This window comes from Gopherus evgoodei, chromosome 8, assembly GCF_007399415.2.
Source record: "Gopherus evgoodei ecotype Sinaloan lineage chromosome 8, rGopEvg1_v1.p, whole genome shotgun sequence".
NCBI lineage: Eukaryota > Metazoa > Chordata > Testudines > Testudinidae > Gopherus > Gopherus evgoodei.
In genome coordinates this window covers 50,488,843-50,505,984 of record NC_044329.1, presented here as the reverse complement: position 1 = coordinate 50,505,984, position 17,142 = coordinate 50,488,843, and the positions used below count along the sequence as shown (strand labels likewise).

At 41.4% G+C, this 17,142-nt stretch overlaps 1 protein-coding gene across 1 annotated transcript in view; it reads left to right on the top strand.

Annotated features, from left to right (window-relative positions):
* The window catches only part of NUF2 (NUF2 component of NDC80 kinetochore complex), a 30,581-nt gene extending 13,645 nt beyond the window's left edge, over nt 1-16,936 (top strand). The window contains exons 8-14 of the mRNA XM_030572431.1: nt 2,355-2,451; nt 3,819-3,881; nt 6,962-7,099; nt 9,593-9,733; nt 10,804-10,979; nt 13,960-14,095; nt 15,456-16,936. Of these exons, the coding sequence (XP_030428291.1) occupies nt 2,355-2,451; nt 3,819-3,881; nt 6,962-7,099; nt 9,593-9,733; nt 10,804-10,979; nt 13,960-14,095; nt 15,456-15,578 (874 nt within the window). The 3' untranslated portion in view covers nt 15,579-16,936. The remainder of the gene's footprint in view (nt 1-2,354; nt 2,452-3,818; nt 3,882-6,961; nt 7,100-9,592; nt 9,734-10,803; nt 10,980-13,959; nt 14,096-15,455) is intronic.
* The last annotated feature ends 206 nt before the right edge of the window (nt 16,937-17,142 follow it).

Genomic DNA, 17,142 nt, shown 5'->3' with positions numbered 1-17,142 from the left:
AGACTGCGGGGAGTTAGAGGGATCTCATAAAACTGGTGACTGGGGAAACAGTAAGGCAGATGAAATGCAACATTAAATGCAAAGTAATGTATACTGGAAAAAATAATCCTAACTATATATCTACAGTGATGGGTTCTAAATTAGCTGTTACCACATAAGAAAGATCTTAGTCACAGTGAAAATGACTGCTACATGCACACCAGTGGCCAAAAAGGCAGACTGTGTTAGAAAATGGATAAAAAATAAGACAAGTAGCATAATGCCACTATATAATTCCTGGTGTGCCCACACCTTGAATATTGTGTCCAGTTCTGGTTGCCCCATCTGAAAAAGGATATAGTGGAACTGGAAAAGATTCAGAGAATGGCAACAAAGATTGTCACAGGTATGGAACAGCTTCCATATGATGATCAGACCCAATATTTTTAGTCTCTCATCTTAGAAACGAAATAGCTAATGGAATTATAATAGAGGTCTATAAAATCTTGAATGGTGAGGAAAAAGTGAGTAAGAAGTGTTTACCCTTTCATACGACACACAAACCAAGAGTCATCTGATGAAAGTAATAGGCAGCAGGCTTAACACAGCAAGAGGAAGTACTTTTTCACACAGTGCACAGCTAAGCTGTGGAACTCATTGCCATGCGATCTTCTGATTACCAAAAGTATAACTGGGTTCAAAAAAGAACTGGATAAGTTCTTGGAGTATAGTTCCATTAATGGCTATTAGACAAGATGGTCAGGGATGCAGTCCCATGCTCGGGGTCACCCTAACCCTTTGACTACCAGAAGCCAACAGAGGAAGATGGGTGGATGCCTCCACAATTGCCCGGAAGCTCTGTCACTGTTGGAGACAGGATACTGGGCAAGATGGACCATGGTCTGACCCAGTATGGCAGCTTTTATAGCAGTGTGCAAAGTTGCCAGTCCTGCCTCCATTTACCTTCTGTACTAATAGTTCTGTTTATTGTATACATTAGTATGTGCTGCTTGTATTATCTGAACCAGGGTCAGCTTTTCTCTCAAACTGCAGCATTCAGAGGAAGGGGAGCCCCAGCAAAGCGCCTGCTGTGCAGCTGCACTGTCTGGTAGCTCTTGGTGAACACTACTGGAGGAGCAGGCACAGTGGGACCAGCTAGCAGTATATGCAGCTGCTCACCTTGAAGGGAACTATACTACTACCTACATCACAGGAGATGTTGAGGGTTAATTAGACTAGTATTTGCAAAGCATTATAGAAAAGCTGAACAGTTGTCCTGCATCAAGTTTTCAGTGTTCTGTTCTGTATCTTTAAGACTTTGTCAAGCTTTACTTCTTTATCTAGTGTTACTTCTCTGCTTTTGATTTCTCATTCTTTTTGCTCCCTTGTCTGTCTTCATTTGCATATTTAAGCGAGTCTGCACTTCTATTCCATGGACTTTCTCTCTCCTTCAGCCTTCCGTTAGCTTTCACCCTATCAGATGGGGCTCCCTCATGTCCATTCCTTTGGCAGAGTACTGAAGTTTATCATCACTGTCGGTTGTCACCATTAGGGACTGTAGGTCAGTTTTTTCTCTCTGTGGGTGGGATGTCCCACCAGTGACTTGCTCTATTACCAGTCACCAGTTCCAAATTCACGCTGTTCTAACTAAAAGTAACTTAAAGATGGAAGATCCTATTTTAAATATGCTTCAGACTAATATTTCTAAAGTCTTAGTTACAATTACATGACTACTTCTGACTCCCTGCATGGGGTTAGCTGCCTCCTTTACTCATGTTTTCTGACCCATTCTCATCAGTCCAGCTCCCCACCTCTGTGTGCCGCTGGCTTTTTTTTTCTCCCTTATCCATAGCCACTTCTTGTTCTTTTCAAATTTCCAAGACCAATTTGAAAACTAAGGAGTTTTCCAATACCCAAGAATTGCTGTCAGTACGCACTAGGAGAGTCTCCTGTCTGATGTTAGTCCTGTGCTTTAAGTCCACAACTTTAAGCTATATTGCTGCAAAAATATTACTTTTTTTTATAATTCAAATATCTAGATAAATCAATATCATTCTCTTACTCTTGTTTTTGCACTTTCTTCCGTGTTTCCTCTTACACTTACAGCTCTCACTCCTTGTGCTCCCTCTTTATTTAAATCCACTCCTTAAATCATACTGTAGCTATGAAATCTTTCAACAATAACCCACTAAAGCAAGATTAAAAAGAAAATTATGTGAGATTAGGTCTTCAACTGGTCACCCAGGTCACTGTCTGTAGCTGATCCTAAGACCCTTTGAGGCAGGAAAAGTGTCTTTCTGTTTGTACTACACAGCCCTGAGCTCGCTGACACTTGGCGTGCACTAAAAGATCAAACATCATATCTTTGTGTTTAGCACGATTCCAGTAGAGCAGAAAGCAGAGTTCAAGCAGCTGTCTGATGATATTCAAGAACTGCAGCAACTACTAAACCAGGACTATCGTCAAAAAACGGTATGTCTTACTTATATGCATCTCTGAAGTTTTGTCACAAAGTACAGCTACTATGACTTCTGATTGTGGGCATTTATTATTTCTTTGGATTTATCCTATGAAAACTTGAGGGGAGATTTGATTAAAACTAAAAGCAAAGTCAAAATATTTAAGGCATTTACGTCTATCCTGGTCTGAGTCCTATGGTACTCTCTAGCATTAACTTGTGCTGGTACCTATGAGGGAATGAAGCTAACAGCTGGGTCCATAGGGATCAGAAGCAGTGTGTGAAGTAGTCTGTTTTTTCATTACAGAAACAAATTGCTTGTGTGAGGAACTGAGATCTACTGCATTATAATGAATATTGTAAGACTGTTTCCTCATTTAATTTTGTGTTGCTGCCTACTTGAACTGAAAGGGTTAAGTCAAACCAGAGCTGGGGATTGGCCTGGGCAGGAAATAGGGACTCAAGAGTATGTCTGCAATGGAGTCTGAGGTGTGATGGCAGCTCAGGTAGATATACCCATACTAGTTTTACCTGTGTTAGCGTGGCTAAAAATAGCAGCGTAGCTATGGCGGCAAGGGCTGTACAAGCACACCAAGGGCCTATGTTACCTGTTCAGACCTGTGCTTCCACATCTGCACTGCTTTTTTAGCAATGCTAGCACAGGTGTGTTTTTACCCAAGCTGCAATTACTCATTCAATTGCAGTGTAGACACCCTAAGAGATGAGACAGCAGCAGGTACACACCTTCAAATCAGCTAAGAGTACCTTGGGGCTATCACTGGAACATGCTAAAGATCAAAAGACCCTGACTGGTTAAAAGATGCCCCTAATAGAAAGGGAGGGGGAAAGTGGTCAGCATGCCCACAAGGGTGGTGGGGGGGGAAGAAGTAGGAACTGCAGGCAGGCATGTTCTCTCTAAGCATCTAGGCCAGGAATAGTTAAAAGGTAAGATCCATGTAGTTAGGTCTTCCTTTTTGTTGTTTGTAACCCATCATGTTTCTGAAAGCTGTTTTGTTAATATTCAGCAATACTGTTTGAGAAGGCTGTGTGGCCTCTGTGCATAAATCAATGGTAACCACTCCCAGATGCCTCAATGGCAAGGTCTAAACCCCAGCTGGACTTGCTGAAGTAGTCATGGATGGTACCTAGAGGGCTGTAACACAGGTCCTCGTCTAAGAGAGGTGAATTGTGGAATTGCACCCAAAGCCTGACATCTGTGGGGCGCATGTGCTGAGACCCGAGAAGGAATAGCTGTGCAGGTAGCTGCTAACTGCTTTTTTCAGTAGTCTCTTTTCTCTGTAGTAGAAGTTCAAACATAAAACCAGAAGCCATACTAATAATTCTCCTCTTTTAACTGCCAAACAATTATTCTCTTCATTAGACAGCCTTGCAAGAAGTGACTTCCCAAAAGAAAGCAGAAGTTGCAGAGAGAACCCGAAGTCTGGTAAGTATAACTTCAATTCAATTTAAATGGGATTTGAACAGTAGCCTTCAATAAGTGATGGAGCTTCTTTTTAATATAGCATCAGATTTTTCTGCCTGACTTCTGCTAGCTATGTGCAATGTGAATGGTTCAGATAACGAAACTTGATTGCATTTTAAAAACCACTTCTATATTTGTATTTCATGGAAACTTGCATGATAAGAATAGAATCTGGTTTTGATATATCTGGGACTCCAGCTCTCGTAACTAAGGTTTCTAACTCCAGGTGAAACACAATTTTTGCATTAGTATAGCTATTTCAGTTAAGGATGAGACAATTTGTCCTGCCATGAGGGCAGGGGACTGGACTCGATGACCTCTCGAGGTCCCTTCCAGTCCTAGAGTCTATGAGTCTATAATTATTTTGATATATAAAAATCCCAGTACAGACCCTAATGTGGATGCAGTCATATTGGAATAATGGTGCTAATATCAATATAGCTTATTCCCTTTCTTTTACAGCAATAGCTATATTGGTATAAATATTTTTATACTGGTATAAGTTTGCCCCCCCCCCCATGCGTCTGGCGAAGTGGTATTCACCCACGAAAGCTTATGCTCCAATACATCTGTTAGTCTATAAGGTGCTACAGGACTCTTTTTGTTGCTTTTTACAAATCCAAACTAAGGGTTTGGCTACACTTGCAGCTGTACAGTGCTGGGAGTTTAAAGCTGTCTTCGTACAGCTGTGTAGAGAAAGAGCTGCAGTGTGGCCACACTGACAGCTACCAGCGCTGCAGTGTGGCCACATTTGCAGCATTTGCAGCGGTGTTGGGAGTGGTGCATTATTGGCAGCTATCCCAGCATTCAAGTGGCTGCAACATGCTTTTCAGAAGAGGGGGGTGGGGTGAAGTGTGACAGGGAGTGTGGGGGAGACAGAGAGAGTGGATTTTTGGAGCTGACACTGTCAGCACCCTGTCTTGCAAGTTCTAAGGACTTGAAGATACACAGCACCAACCTTCAACCATTTTAAAAGTTTCGACCCCTTCTCCCACCCCTTTCTCATTCACTAAATGCAAATAGCCTTCAGACCAGATAAGCAGCTGCTCCAAAACGGACTCACCCCTCCCCCCATCTGGGCTGCTTCTCTCCTCAAGCAAACAGTAGCTGTGGACATTCCAAAGGAATCCCCCTGCCTGCCTCTGCTTGAGCAAACAGTAGCTGTGTTTGGTTTTTAGATAAGCAGCTCCGGGAGCCCCGAGTTCACAACAAAGAGAGGCATCACAACAAAAGGAAATGTTATCTTTACTTAAAAAGCATTGTGGGAATGTTCCGGAGGTCAGTTACAGCGTAATAAGATTAATCACTGTTTACACTGGCACCCCAGTGGTGCAAGAGCAGCGCTATAGTCGTTATTCCCCAGGCCAAGCTGGAGTACAGCCAGCACCGTAGCCAGGGAGATACAGCGCTGTATGTGCTTTGCCATTGTGGATGGGGAGTAAGTTACAGCGCTGTAAAGCCACCACCAGCGCTGTAACTCTCCAGTGTATCCAAGCCCTAACACGGCTACCCCTCTGATACTTGCTCTCACAAGAGCTTTTGTAACATTTCAACTGTACTAGTATAGTAAAAGCTGTACAACTTTTGTTTGTAGCCAAGGCCTAAACACTTCTGTTCCAAACCTCTATTTTCACCTTTCAGGCTAAAATTTTCCAGACTTGGTCTCTGCCCATAAGTGATACTTTGGGCAAGCTAAGTTGAAAGATTTCAGCCGTTTGAGTGTGAAGAGTGCAGAGCAGGGGAGGAGGCTATAAAAAAAAATCTTACAACTTTGTGAACTGCTGTAATAATGCTGACAGAGCTGGAGATTTAAAGTTGAAATTTGGCACAGAAGAAGCCCTCATGGAAAAGTCCCTTTAAACATTTGAAAATTGGGTTTTAACTTGATCAAATTATGAGCCTTTGAAAATTTCACTTTGTGTATGCATAGTGCAGTTGGTATGGTGCCCATTTTGTATGATGCACATCAAATGAAGCTGAGCTCCTTCTTACCGATCCTGTAAGGTGCTTGGGATATATTATTCCTGTTGTGCCTTGCCTCTATCTTTCTTCTTTGAAAAGAAAAATATGTAGGTGTTAAGTACATCTGGTCCTAAATCAGAAAAGATAATGGACCGTTATAACACTTAAAGTTATGTAAGTATGCAAGGTGGAAATATTGCTAGTATCTAAAGTTGTAGAACAGCTTTATATTGCACTGTATTAAAGAAATAAATGATCCCATAACTAAAGACTATTGTTTCATGCAAATAAAAGCATAGAGTTAAGGCTGAATATGCTACCTTTGGAAATTCCTGATTTGAATGCTTAACTGTAGAAATATGACATCCTTTTAATTCATTTATGACATCCTAGTTAATTCTTGATGGAATAGCTATATCACCTTTAAGTCTTCAAAGAATGTGAAAACACTCTAGAATGAGTGGGGGAAACGGGGCATCCCCATAATTCTTGGCAGTAGCCCTTCCTTAGATATTTCCTATTTTACAGAGAGGGAGAATATTGGCCAGGACTGGAACTGGGCAAATGGAGGAAAAAAATTATGAATATTCTTGTGAATACAGCTGGCTGTTTAGCACTACTGGTATTTGTGACCTCTTATTCATTAATATTTGGGTAGTGAATTTCATTGGCAAGAATGTTTGCAGCAAGCATGAGCGCAGCAAAAATAACATGCAGTCATGTAACTCAAAATTGTACCACAATGCGCGTACAAAAAGAAGCAGAATTAAGGCAGCCTTAACTTTGGCATTGGCTGACCTGAGTGCTTTGCTTGGCAACTGTAACATTCTTAAGATAATTGAATAGAATTTTGGTTTTTAAAAGAAAAATACTACAACAAAAATGTTCTGATGTAGAACAACTTGCTAGATAGCAGTAAAATGCTGTTCTGCACAAGATGGTCAATGCAGAACCCTGCCTCACTGAATGGCTCTTCTCTCTTCTACTTAAAGCATCAGAAGACAAGTAATCACTTTCAGCATTATTAAAACTGAGTAAAATTGAGACCAACCATACATTTTAATTGTCTTGCTAATTAGAATCAGCTAAAAGTGACAATGGCTACTTTGAAAGAAGAACAAGAGCAATTGAAATCAAAAATTGTGGAGTCTCCAGAGGAACTGAAGAATTACAAAGAACATATGAAAGAGACTGTCCAGAAACTCAAGAAAACCAAGGTAAGTCTTGGTCACTGTATTATGGCTGCTTTGTACTTATTTCAATCTATTAAATTCCCGCTGTGATAGGCAAGACATGAGTAATGATATGAGTCTGTCTTCTGGCATAATATCGAGAGCTGCTTGTGCATCATTTTTAAAAAAGATCAGCGATAGGTGACTAGCAGGGAGTTTAAGAATTTAGTTTCAGATGAAAGAAAACAGACATCTGATATTTGGAGAACACCTCCTTTAAGCATGGGATCACAAGTAGTGCTATTGATGATTATTCCATCTGTAATACTAAACTTTGAAATGTTGGGTCCCTTGAACCTGTCCAGCTGACTGCATCCATCATCCTGACTCTGTTTTAACACCTCTTCCCAGGCCCTGGCCTCTTGACCAGGTGCTCCAGGGTTACCTCTGTTCTCACTCAGTAGTTTTGAATCTGGAGGGTTGCTTTCCTCTCTATGGGAACACTTTATCCCTAAATAACAATCTAATTCCAAAATTGTCTGACATAGGTTCACTCTAGTTAAAGTAGAGGAAGTTAATCAAAAGGAAGCAGATAATTTAAGTACACAATCAACTTGAAATCTTAGTAAGCTGCAAAAAAAGCAATAGTAGCTTCAGGAACTAAGCATCTCTGAGTCCCCTTTCCAATTTTTGGTTTTCTATTGTTTCTTTGTATTCTTAATGTTCCACTCCTGATGTGTGAAGACTCATGACAAACAAGAGGAAACTAAATGGCAATTCAGGGGCAACATTGGAACCTGCCCCTCCTCCCTCATATATAATCTGTGAAATGCACAAACTAAATAGGAGAAAAATACAGGAAAATGTTCCTTTAACTTCAATTATATACCTATCTTTTCAGTTACCTGTAAAAATAGTAGGCAGAGAAGTTTTAGACTGTATACAGTAACAGTTATGTTCCTGAAAAATGCGACTTTAAGTGAAACGATGTTAAGCGAATCTAATTTCCCCATAAGAATTAATGGTAATGGGGGGGGGGGGTGTGTTTAGGTTCCAGGGCAGCTTCCCATATTCTGCAAGCACCAGAGGCGGGAGGTTCAACCTTCAGCCTGCCCACTCCACTTCTTCCCCCAAGCCCCCACCCTTGACCTGTCTCTTCTCCCCCTTTACTTTGCTTGCTGCATCCTGGTTCCTCCCCTCTCTGTCCCCTCCCTTCTAAATGCCAAACCAGCTGATTGCTGTGTAGGGGAAGGAGGGGGGAGGTGCACAGAGTCCTCGCTCCTCCCCCCGCTTCTGCCTGGGGCAGTCAGCTGGCTTGTTGCGTTCAAGTTCTCGCTCCTCCCTCCCGCCTCCAAAACACCGCAAGCCAGCTGATTGCCGCAGGCAGGAGGCAGGGAAGGGAGTGGAGGTGCGCTGAGTCATTGCTGCTCCTCCTGCCTCCCTCCTGCCAAGGGCAATCAGCTGACTTGTGGCATTTTGGAAGCAGGCGGGAGGGGGAAGGAGCAAGGCTTGGTGTGCAGGCTCCCCCTGCCTCCCGAACGCTGCAAGCTAGCTGATTGCTCCAGACAGGAGAGAGGCAGGAGGAGCGAGGACTCAGCACACTTTCCCTGCCTCCTGCTGGCGGCAATCAGCTGGCTTGTGGCATTTTGGAGGGGGGGGAAGGAGCGAGGACTCGGTGCGCAGGTTCCCCCTCCCTCCGCCTAAAAAACTCTGCAAGCCAGCTCATTGCCATGGGGAAGAGGGGGAAAGCGCTGATACGCAGAGTCTTCTGGCGGCCGAGAGGCGCTGGGGGGAGGGGGCCCTAGGGAGGCTGCCAGCTGTGGAGAAAGCAGGCAGCCAAACAACGTAAGAGTGGAGCATTGCACAACTTTTTAAATGAGTGTGCTCCCTAATTGATCAGCAACATAACAACGAAACAATGTTAAGTGGGACAACTTTAAGTGAGGCGTTAATGTATATTTAAGTACAAATCTTACAGCCACGAAGTTTGTTAGTTTCTATGTCTCGTGAGCAGACTGATTAGAGTCAGATGGTAATAACTTCACACCTCAAAAACAAACCATATAAACAGGGAGAGAAATCTGAAGAGAAAGTTGTGAGCTTCACTGAAGCATAGATGAATCAAACATCCCTGTGTAATGTTAATTCAGACTGTGAACATAATTGCACTTCTACTTACATAGAATTTTCCATTGTGTAACTTGCATTCTCTTCCCCAACAGGCCTTGTAGCACATTGAATAGATAAATTTACTTCCTTGTATCTGAAGGTTTGGTTGAGTACAGCACCTGGGTGTCATACCTGCCTTTCCAAGCCAATGGCTTTTTCCTCCGATGCATAATCTTGTTGGCAAACTCAAAATTTATTTCCTTTCAGCAACAATTTTGAAGTTACTTGATTTCTTTAATTCCAGTTTACCACCAGACATTGAAGGATTAGGTACAAGAGCAAATATGCATTACTGCAGAACATGATTGAAATGTGATGTCTCTTATGATTTCTTTAAGTAAATAGCGTTTTCTTGTTTCTTTTGTAAAGCAAGAGGTTATTGAGAAGTATGAAGGTTATCGAGACCTAGTTGAGATTCTGCCATCATGTCAATTGGAGGTGCAGTTATACCAAAAGAAAATGCAAAGCCAAGGAGCAAATGTGGAGAGAATGGCCAATATCTCATCAGAGGTTTGTATTATGTATTTGTGTGCCCCCTCTAACTGCATGTAACAAATAAATTGCTCTCAGTTAAGTACTGGGTTTTAATATCATGCAAGTGCTGCTGCCTGTTGCTCTATTTTTTGCTTAGGATATGAATCTGAAAAAACAAACCACTATGCAACAGTACAAGTAATATTTGCTAAAATTGAATCTATTTCAAAGCAAAGCATGCTGCCTTCCAGCACCTAGACATAACAGCCAGTACTGTATCTATTTTCTTAATCATCTTCGATTTCCATAGTTCCTGTTATCTCAAAGGACCCGAAGCTGCTTCAAAACTATTTATAAGCAGCACTATCAAAATGCAGCTACTGTTGGGGTTCAGTACAGTAACTTCCCATAGCACATCTGTAGGTAGGAGGGAAAATTTTGATTTTAAGCTCACAAGGACAAACTCCTTTAAATTTGTTGCCATCTTTAATAGTGGAAGAATGTATTACTGTAGAAACATAAGCCAAAATAGCATGTATCGTCTTCCTTTTTCTAGAGGGTGATTTATTTGGAGGAGGGAAGTTTGAATTTTAAACTGTTCTTCGTATGGGAAGAGTGGAAGCCAAAAGGAGGAAATATCATTGTACCCACAATGATCATTTTAACAAGCACCTTAATTTTATTACTATTACAAACCAATTTTTTATTGGACACATTTTTTTGTCATAATATATGGTACCTTCCTAATTAGGGCTAACAGTTCTGGAGATGACAGAGTATTTTAGTAAGTAAAAATAAAAATAGCTACCTTACTGTTCACTTTTGGCAAAACATAGTAAAGTTTTAAATATTTGTCCTATGTAACTTACTGTAGTATATTGCAGTAATTACTGGCAGTCTACGTGATGTGATCCACCAAGCCTGACCTGTTAAATATTTACAAAGTATGTTTAGCTGTTGAATTTCTAGGAAGAATTAACTGGGTTTTCAGACTATCAAAATGAGAGAGAGCAAAGTTCTATTTTGGCAAATATCCAATAGAGGGACATTGCATTTCTTTGATTTTTATAGAATTGCTTTTCAATCTTTCATTCAAAATACTGTAGGTCAGAAATCTCGAGGACCAGATTGAGAATGGCCAGTTAGAGTTGAAGAATGCTGCGACAGATGAAATGTCCTTAAAGAGACTGGTCAACGCTAAGCGCGAGAAGCTGTCTACGGCTGAAATAAGGATAAAAAAGAAACATGAAGACGTTGAGCAGTACAAGCGCACAGTATTTGAGTACGGATGAGCTGGCATTTGTGCCTGGCGCTACTTTATGTGATACACACTTCCAAAAATTCACATCCCTGATACAAACGTAACAAGTAGTATAGATGAAAATGGTAGTGATGGGGAATAGTTCTGTGAAGACCAGTAATGCTGTAGGCAAGCACTTGGGGACTCGGATCAATAATTGCAATGTGAGTTGACAGCAACTCTTTCAGTGGATTACTAATTCAATTTATAATGCTTAGCTTTGATTTTTTTAAAGAAAATGTCACACTGGGATAGTTTTCCAACTCATCAGACTTCAGCAAAGCCCCATTTGCCTTTCATGAATTTTTCATAATTTCCCTTACCACTTTTGCTCATTATCAAAGCCATTCAAGACCCACAGGGAAATGGGGTGTTGTATCTCAGGGGGGTATTATCCTGATGTGACACGTCTAAAACAAAAGGAAAAAGTGTCATTTGATCAAAGCTTCCCAGCTCATCTTCCTTCCTACGTGATGCTGCAGGTGCGTTGTAAGGCTGGGCTTGGAACATCACAATCCTTTTCAGAATGGCAGACTGTAATATTGTAAACACAGGGCTATGATTCTACTGTAAGACCTAGGAGGAGCTGGCCAATGATAGTATTTTAAACACCAGTCTTCAATAGTGTCAAAGGGGATACAGAACATTACTGGCCAAGTGAATGGAGTGTTGTTTAGGAAGCATTTTCATTTAGATGGGGAAAGTTAACTGAGTGCTCTGGTCCTACTTAAGGGCTTCTGCTCTCTGCAGAAAGCTGGGCCTAGAATTTATGGCAGATCCCTGTGATTTCTATTACTCCTCTATTAAATTTTGAAGTAACTTAAAGTAAATGGAAGTTTTAATTAAATCAAAAATGAAGGCAGCACAATACAGAATTGTTTGCTTTTGATAAGACAAAGCTTGATAAGTTTATGGATGGGATGGTATAATGGGATAGCCTAATTTTGGCAATTAATTCGTCTTTGACTACTAGCGGTAAATATGCCCAATGGCTTGTGATGGGATGTTAGATGGGGTGGGATCTGAGTTACTACAGAGACTTCTTTCCTGGGTTTCTGGCTGGTGACTCTTGCCCACCTGCTCAGGGTTTAGCTGATCGCCATATTTGGGTTGGGAAGGAATTTTCCTCCAGGGCAGATTGGCAGAAGCCCTGGGTTTTTTTGCCTTCCTCTGTAGTGTGGAGCACAGGTCATTTGCCTGAAGATTTTGTGCATCTTGAAGTCTTTAAACCATGATTTGAGGACTTCGATGGCTCAGACACAGGTTTGATACAGGAGTGGGTGGGTGAGATTCTGTGGCCTGCATTGTGCAGGAGATCAGACCAGATGATCATAATGGTCCTTTCTGACCTTAAAGTCTATGATATTAAATGCTCTTCTAAATTTTTAGTGTAGCTGTAGATTTTTGCATTAACACAATTGCCTTGTAGATGTTTCCTGTGTTTTGACCATTATGGGCTTTAGCAGTGAAGAAGGGGGGAAGGGAGGTGGCTTTGGGTTTTGGCAACCCAGGAGGGTGGAAGGATTTTTGGTGGTGAGCAGGAAAATGCATCTTTTCTTTTCCTTGTAGGTAGGAGCAGAAATGACAAAACTATTAAGCTTGAATGCCTTGTCCCATCTGACAGCAGGCAGCTGCCCACTGCCCCCACAGTGGGGTTGGTCTTCCATGCACAGTTCTGGGTCCTGGGGGATGCTGGGGAGGGGTGGCACTGGCTGGGCCCATTTTACTTCCCCTCCTACTCCCCCCAGTGCATCTCCAAGAGCTAGAGACTTAATACTTTAAAACTTATTTTGTGCAGCACAGCTTTGTGGTTTGTTGAATTCTGTGGCCAGGTCCACAGGTAGAGAATGGTACAAAATACACAGGTCTAGACATAATAACACTTTCAATTAGTGATGATGCAACTTTGGTGCAAAACTGAGCTACATTCTGTCCTGAAGTATTTTATGGAAACATAAACTATCCAAATCCTTTTTCAGACCCTGCATTGTCACAGCTAATCTTCAGGAACAGTTTAAAGTATAATACTAGCTAATTCTCACATCTTTATGATATGGATCAGTATTAATCCCATTTTAAAGATGGAGAGACTGAGACACAGTAAAAGTTGAGATCATGTAGGAATTCTGTGGCTGAGCTGGCCTTTGAACTCAAGATTCCAGTCCCACTAACCATGCTGCCTCTAGAGCAGAGGTTCTCAAACCGGGGGGCACAAAATGTATTCTGCAGGGTCATGAGAAGCTTTGGGAGAATGGTGGCTGCTGTCTGGGTGCTCAGCTCTGAAGGCAGCGATGCTGCCAGTAGCAGTGGAGAAGTAACAGTGGCAATGCCATCCCATGCCACCTTTACTTCTGCACTGCTGCTCGCCATGGGGCAGCCTTCAGAGCTGGGCATCTGGCCAGCAGCCACTGCTTTCCACTCTGCCTTCAGAGCTGGGCACAAGTATATGTACTTTGGTGGCATGAGTAGGGTGGTATGTGTGTTTGCAAATGACTACAGGCACAAAGAATGGGGGCAGGATCAAATAGGTTTGAGAACCATTGCTCTAGAGTATGATGAATGCATTACTTAACAGTAGAAAAACACTTAAGGCCAGATCCTCAGCCGGTTTAAATTAGTGTAGCTCCATTGAAGTCAATTGGACAATTTCTGTTTGACAAGTTATGTTAACTCTGAGTTTTTTGTTTTTTTGTTGATGCTATATAACTCTAGGATTTAAGAATGAGTCAACTTTTCTGATGTCAGTGTGATGGAGATAAATTGTACACCTAGATGGATAAATGTTACTTATTCCACAAATGCAACTTTTCCTTCACTCTTGCAAATAACTGTTCTAATTGTAACTTAGAAAATCACTTTCCTTGACACTCATATCCAGTGTGAAATCCATCTTGGTGTTTATATTTAATTTGGGGTGAGGTGATTGGTTCAGCACAAACTATTTCATACCTTCTTGCTTTAGGTATTGTAACAGAGTTCAGGAGAAGAGAGGGGCTGTCTATGAGAAGGTGACGGCTATTCACAAGGAAATCCAGCAAGTCAGATTAAAAGTCCAGCAGTTGAACGAGAACACTGAAAAGGAAAAAATGAAAGCACAGGTAAGCAGGAATTCTCCTCTAAGTACTGGGGAGGAGAGCTGAGCAAAACCCTTTATTTGCCAAAAAATGCAGTTTCAGCTGACCAGAAACTTTGTGAATTTGACATAAATTTGCCAAATAGTTTCACCCCCTCCCCCCAACCTCCTCTTCCCCCTCCAAAACCCCTTTGGCACTTAGGCACTATTCACAAACCGGGGTGGGGAGGTGATGGTTCTTTCAGAACTTCAGCTCAGTACTTAGGGCACTCACCTGAGCTGTGGAAGACCTAGGCTGAATTCCCTTTGCTGCCTGATGTGGAAAAGGGATTTGTATTTGGGTCACCCACATTGTAGGAGTGCACCCTCGCCATTAGGCTATGGAATATTCTGGTGTGAACGTCCGTCTGTGTCTCCTGTTGAATCTGTTCCACTTGTTATAAATAGTCCATAGGAGCAAGAACTTGAACGTGGTTATACCAAATCCTTGGGAAGTACCTTTAACCACCAGGCCAAAGTCATTCTTACTCTTTCCTTGGCCCAATGACTATAAATGGACATGCATAGTGGCAATTCATAGTGACGACAAAAGTTTTAAGGCGGGCCTGACCACCTCTTCCTCCAGCCCTTTAAAAATGCCTGTAATCAAATGTTTTGGGTTGAATGACTTTTTTTGTTCAACCTAAAATGGATTTTTTTGATTCGTTTAAATATTTTCAGTTTTGGATTTGGTTCAACCTGAACTAATTTAAGTAGCTCTGATATAACTAGCCAGCTCTTGTGCCTATGCCCTCCTCCCAATACATGCACTCTTCCCGCAGCAGACTTGATGTCCTGCTGTATGCCAGCTAAAGTCCGTATGAGCTAGGCTCTTCTCAGATGACCCTTAGTCTGTGGGATGGAGGAGAAGGGAACGCTTTGGGGCTATGAAGCAAGACATTTGGACTTCATAATACTGCATGAGAGCCCTTATTGTGTGGATAATAGGCGGTCTGCTGAATCAGTGCTCTCCTCTGAACCTTACAAGGATCAGTGGACTTGGGAAGGGGAGAGAACTGCATTGTTGCAGAGGGGAATTCCCCTCCTGTGGCCCTTCTGTGGTGTGCAGGGCTTGTGGTCAGGGGAGCCAGACAAAGCTGAAAGGCGAGTGTAGGATAGCCTGATTCCTCTGAATTTTAGGAGATGGCAGTTCCCATCACTCTCCCATCCCTGTGCTCATTGCTCTACCTTTCCCCTCCTGTTCCATGGATACTCCTGAGCAGCACTGAGTGCAGCTCTGATTCACCCAAAATCTGCCCTGCTGTCTTTTTAAATCCTCTGTAAGGCGTCAGCATTAACACTGCTGATGGGAGAACCTCACTGACTGACTAACTTTCTCACCCTAGGAGATCTATCTTAACCTGAGGGCTGGCTTGGAGAAATACCATGAAGCTCTGGCAAAGATAGCAGAGAACTATGCAGCCTCACGAGATGAAAAAACTGCTGAACTAAAGAGGAGAATGCTTTGAGTTCAGACTTCCTGAACTAGCTGTTATACTGGCTTTCACTTGGACTCTGCTTATTGTATTTGTCCTCATGTGTGGGTTTAAAATATTGCATTTTATGGGGGAAGCTTCTTCTAAATACGACCTCAGAACACATTTAGTATTGTAGACAGGCCCTGGTGCTGTCAACTGATTAGCCTTGGTAAAAATGGACTTCAACATCCTGTCTGCATTATCTTTCTCAGTTCTGATTCTTCTAGTGGTAAGTTTACCAATTTATCTTGTTTATATAAAATAGTTTGAGGGTTAATTTCGGCTTTTAGTGTAAGTACAGTTTTAGCAGAAACTACACTGAGGATGTTGGACTGGGGTAGCTTTGGTTTGAATGGAGGTAACTTCTTAGATCTTGGTTGTAGTATTTTCCAGGTATATCGAACACAGTCTGAATGATCTTAAGTTCCATCTGATTTTGAGACAAGTCTTACTGAGATCATCATGATGGGAGAGTGGATCTTATATAAACCCTGGCTTGCTCTACCTGTGATATCCAGCGATAAAGAAGCCCTCAGAGGAAAGAGTCCTGTTTGGGGAACTACATAAATTCAGTTGGTGTTGCTATCACTTTCTGGAAGCTTGAATCCATGGTTTCTGCTTGGTGTGTATTGAACACCCATTTGTGTTTATACAGGATAAGTCCATGTTTGGGCAGATAACTGAATTAAAAATAAAATGGCATGGATCTTCATTGTACATTTCTATTGAAACTGCTCTTCTAAAATGTTTGGCCAGACTGCCTTGGGAACATAAAAATCAACTTTTAAGTAGCTGCTGTAAAGATTTGAATAGCCTAATTTCTCTGGATTCTTTCAGCCTACTTGTTTGTTCATTCTCTTCTTGGTGTAAGTCTTTTAGTTTTTGAGTTTTATATCTGACCTATGTTTATCCTGAGACAAGGTATGTGAGGTAATCCTTTTTTATTTGACTAACTTCTGTTGTTAAAAGACAAGCTTTAGAGTTACTCACAGCTTCTTTTCAGATCTCATTTTGTTTATCCTGTTTCTTCGGTTAGATTTTCTATTTCTCCTGGGCTCTGTTCTTGTAATTCTTCAGGACTGAAACTTTAAATATTATTTTGTCTATTTGTTGCCTCTTTTCTGCATTTGGATCTGCTTTTTTCACCCAATGTCTTTTTCTTGATCGCTGAGACTTTCTAAAGTCACCATGGGTAAAATTTTCAAAAGCACTTAAAATACCTTGGATGCTCTTGAAAAGAGGATTTGATAATTTTTGAAAACGTTACCCTTAATCTCAAATCTTCCATTAGTTGAACAGTTGGAACATTTTTTGTTGATACAATTTCTGATTTAGATTATTTTAGCCTGTCTGTGTACCATATAAATAAAATTAATTTTGATTTACTCATTGGTTTCAGTATATTCATAAGAATGGATATAACTAAAAAGGTACAGGAGAAATGTCAGTAATTTTATAGTAGTTTTAGACCTGTATATGCAATATCCTTTCAAACTCTGGCCAAAAAAATCTTTCACTTATGTTTTTAAAGTGACTTCCAGAGGTGCTGACAATG